The sequence below is a fragment of the Orycteropus afer genome, unplaced genomic scaffold (assembly GCF_000298275.1).
Source record: "Orycteropus afer afer isolate SDZICR_OR568_19922 unplaced genomic scaffold, OryAfe1.0 scaffold00036, whole genome shotgun sequence".
Lineage (NCBI taxonomy): Eukaryota > Metazoa > Chordata > Mammalia > Tubulidentata > Orycteropodidae > Orycteropus > Orycteropus afer.
This window is the reverse complement of record NW_006921623.1, coordinates 17,753,907-17,758,516: the sequence shown is the minus strand read 5'-3', so window position 1 is coordinate 17,758,516 and position 4,610 is coordinate 17,753,907. Positions and strand designations below refer to the sequence as shown.

At 32.9% G+C, this 4,610-nt stretch overlaps 1 protein-coding gene across 1 annotated transcript in view; it reads left to right on the top strand.

The window, feature by feature from the left end:
* Window positions 1-4,610, top strand: part of CUL5 (cullin 5) — a gene marked incomplete at its 5' end in the record, with an annotated part of 97,741 nt that overhangs the window by 87,215 nt on the left and 5,916 nt on the right. The window contains 5 exon segments of the mRNA XM_042780360.1: window positions 89-212; window positions 518-693; window positions 1,451-1,612; window positions 2,785-2,903; window positions 3,778-3,901. Coding sequence (XP_042636294.1) covers window positions 89-212; window positions 518-693; window positions 1,451-1,612; window positions 2,785-2,903; window positions 3,778-3,901 — 705 coding nt within the window.

The window sequence follows — 4,610 nt, the reverse complement described above, 5'->3', positions numbered from 1 at the left end:
AATTTTTATCAAGTTCTTTATATATATATATATATATATATATATATATATATTTACTATTTATTGCCTTTGTCTTTGATTTTTATAGGAAGTTGGTATGCCAGCAGATTATGTAAACAAGCTTGCTAGAATGTTTCAGGACATAAAAGTATCTGAAGATTTAAACCAAGCTTTTAAGGAAATGCACAAAAACAATAAATTGGCCTTACCAGGTATTATTTTATAATTAAATATATGTATACTTTAAAGCTCAGTTTAAAGAAGAATATTTGTTTTCTAGTAAATCAAAGATAAATGTTAGCAGTAATAGATCCAGAGTTGTTTAGAAGTCCACTTTCTTGGATTCAGCTGTGAAAGCAGAATGTTAGATTTGCTTATCTTTACTTTGGAACAAAAAATACTTCAGAAAAATCTTTAGAGTCGTGTTTATTTTTCATTAAAGCTTACTCTGTATTATTTTTTCTGGATTTTATCCATTGTCATGACTATTTATATTTTCTGATATTTTTGCCTATAGCTGACTCAGTGAATATAAAAATTCTGAATGCTGGTGCCTGGTCAAGAAGCTCTGAGAAAGTATTTGTCTCACTGCCCACTGAACTGGAGGACCTGATACCTGAAGTAGAAGAATTCTACAAAAAAAATCATAGTGGTAGAAAATTACATTGGCATCATCTCATGTCAAATGGAATTGTAAGTAGATGTATTAGTTCATATATTGGTTTGGCTGAAAGTAGCAGAACTCCAAATAAGAATGGCTGACCACAAGATAGGGAGTCCCTGGGTGGTGCAGACAGTTGAGCACTTGACTGCAGCTGAAAGCTTGGTGGTTCCAATCACCCAGAAGCACATCAGAAGACAGGCCTGGTGATCTACTTCCAAAAGGTCACAGCCTTGAAAAGCCTTTGGAGCAGTTCTGTTCTGCACACATGGGCTTCTCATTTAGTCAGAATAAACTTGACAGAAATTCATAACAACACAAGATAGTTCTTTGCCTTTCTCACATATGAAAGCTTGAGCCAATACAGTTGATCTCTTCTGTGAAATTTAAGGAACATAGACTCCTTGTACTACCATTCTTCCGATATTGCCCTTGTCAGCATAATTCAATATGATTCCCAGTATGTCTGTATTTCTCCCAATAGGAAGGAAAAGGAGAAGGTACACCTTTCTTTAAAGGGCATATTCACCTCCACTTGCATGTCATTGGTCAGAACTGATTGACATGTCCACAGTTTGCTAAAGGAGAAGCTAGGAGATGAGCCTTTACTCGGGGCAATTATTAAGGTGTGCTTAAATTTTTGTTATTATGTATAAAAGGAAGAATGCATATTGAAAGACAGCTAGTAGTCTCTTCCTCATACAATATCATGTAAGAGATATTATGTTAGATCAGTGATTCATAATGATAGATCATTATGATTTTTTTTTAATGTTTTATCTGTCATAGATAACATTTAAGAATGAAGTAGGTCAATATGATTTGGAGGTAACGACGTTTCAACTGGCTGTGTTGTTTGCATGGAACCAAAGACCCAGAGAGAAAATCAGCTTTGAAAATCTAAAACTTGCAACTGAACTCCCTGATGCTGAGCTTAGAAGGACTTTATGGGTTTGTTTTATGTTTTTTGTTTTAAAAATTGTATCCTGTCAGTTAGTAGGAAGTATACAATTGTCTTGTAATAAATTTATTAATTAATAACACTCTCAAAATGATTGTTAGTCAAAGAAAAAAAAAACATTAATGGGTATTATTAATGGAGAAAAGAATTTCAAAATAGGCAGGTTATCAAGATGGAGAAAGGCAAGGGAAAAAAAAGATGAGAGAGAAAAAAAGATGAAGTTGGTATTTTAATGTTACCTGTGAGGAGGATGACCAAAGACATGTGATGAATTTTTATACTGATAATGTGTTTTTTGACTAAGATTTTATGATGACCAGAAATCAGAAGATGACCAAGACTCAGAAAACTTTAGTCCTTTTGAGGATTGTAAAATCTACTTTCTGACTTTTTCATAGCTATATTTTCATTTTACTCTTACTCCATAAACTTCTTAAAAGTTCCAAAATAAATTCTTACCTAGGGAGGAGACAGTTGACTTATAATTGGCAAGTGGTGTTTGGTGTAGTCATATACACCCACTTCTTATTTTATCAACATGATTAGGTTCCAAAGACTATATCATTATTCAAATATCAGTGTTACACGAATATGGAGGATGACCATACCACATCACAAAATAGAGGATGATTATTACATCATTACATAACTGCCACATTACGTCATTACATAACTGCCAGACTAACTGAGAATATCGTAACTGTCAAGCCACTGAGAATTGTGGCCCAGCCAAGTTGACACATAACCATCACAGCTAGCATTATTTATTCTCAGCTCATACCTCAGCCTTTGTTACTGCCAGATGTATGTCATTAATAAACAAAAGAGTCAGAGAGTAGATTTTTTACTATTGTCATAAATGCGAAATGTTGGATAATGAGATAGTCAATAAGTGAGAAGTAAGTGTACAACTAACTTCTATTTTTCTGGTCTTCTCATCGAAAAGAGGGCATGTTTCCTAATAACCAACTCACTTTACTTTCACATTTTTCCTTTCCCCATCATGCATTTACTCTGCTATAATCATAGCAATACCAAATTAAAGTCTGAATTCTGAATTTGCACTTACAGTGCTTTCTTGCCAATGTTGGTCATGTTACAGAATTGATCTTAGTATTTCATACTGTTTATAGACACTGTTTTCTCTTTTTATTCTTTGTAGTCTTTAGTAGCTTTCCCAAAGCTAAAACGGCAAGTTTTATTGTATGAGCCTCAAGTCAACTCACCCAAAGACTTTACAGAAGGTACCCTCTTCTCCGTGAACCAGGAGTTCAGTTTAATGTAAGGTTTATGTTGGTTGATCTAAAATAAAAATGCTTTGTTTGGTTTCAGTACTTTGTTTTTGATAAAATAATTATTTTCTTTATATGATATGTAAAACATAACTATATACTGTCATGAGGTACTCTGATGGCACAGTGAATAAAGTATTTGGCTGCTAACCAAAAGGTCAGCAGTTTGTACCACCAGCTGTTCTGTGGGAGAAAGATGAGGCAGTCTGCTTTTGTAACAATTAACAGCCTTGGAAACCCTATCAAGGAGTTCTGCTTTGTCCTGTAGGGTTGCTAAGAGTCAGAATCTGCTTGATGGCTGTGGGTTTGATCTTGGTTTGTTTTATTGGTCATAACTATACATTAATGTCATGTAGTTGCTTATTAAATTAATGAAATAGAAGTATTTACTTCTTTACCATATTTTCCGTGGATGTATTTTTGGTGTCTGGTAAAATACTGTGTTGCACTTCATTTTGAAGTGAACATCTTTTTTACACTATAAGGCAACTGAATCTGCTAAAAGCATTTTTTTCTTGAAGATCCAGTTAGAAGATTATACTAAATTGTGACTCATACATCTCCAGTTATCTAATCACTTTCATGGCAATATAAGCTATATTAACTGTTATTACAATGTGTGTTGTCACCTGTATGCTGTTATCAGAGTCTTTATCTTATCTTTTGGTCAGAATCAGAGTTCATTTTAAATAAGGCTGTAATTTGTTAACTTGTCCTTTAAATAGTTCTAGATACTAATTTTCAGCATATTTCTAAATTTTTCTCTTAGATAGTTGCTGCCATTTGATCTTTAAAAGATCTTTCACTGTAAAATATTTAACATTTGGTTTAATGTTTCTCATTTGATTCTGTGTTTTTTATAGAAAAAATGCAAAAGTCCAAAAAAGGGGTAAAATAAACTTGATTGGACGCTTGCAGCTCACTACAGAAAGGATGAGAGAAGAAGAGAATGAAGGAATAGTTCAACTAAGAATATTAAGAACCCAGGTTTGTAATGTTTAAGTGTTTAAATTTTTTTTTGCCAAAAAATGTTTAAATGTTTACAAACCTGTTTTTTGAAACTGTAAAACTTTTTAAAGAACATGGAAGTCTTCAAACTTTTTGTAAGGAAGAGCTAATGTTCATTTTGTTGGGATTTAAAAATTGTATTGATGGAACTCTCTTTAGCTGTTGAAAGATACATCTATCTGGCTTAATGGCATCTGATTGATTCTTATCTATTGGTTGGGATAAAACCTAGGTATCAGACTATGTTTCCTCTTGACCCAGCTAGAATGAGTGGTTCTCATCAATAAGTTATAATTGTAGGGTTGAAATATTTTTAATTTTATGTAAGACTTTTAATTCCATTGTAATGTGAAATTAAGAAACTTACTTTATCTAGAATGCAAAAAAATTTTCTAATATTTATTCTTTGAAAATAAGATTAGAATACCTTCTGAATATGAAAAAGAATACCTACTGCAAAGTAACCTATGACATTCAATGTAATCCCAATCCAAATCTCATCAGCATTCTTTAGGGATATGGAAAAACCAATCACTAACTTTATATGGAAAGGAAAGAGACCTCAGATAAGCAAAGCACTATTGAAGAGGAAAAACAAAGTAGGAGGTCTCACACTGCCAGATCTCAAAACCTACTATACAGCCACAGTACTCAAAACTGCCTGGTATTGGTTTAATGACAGATACCT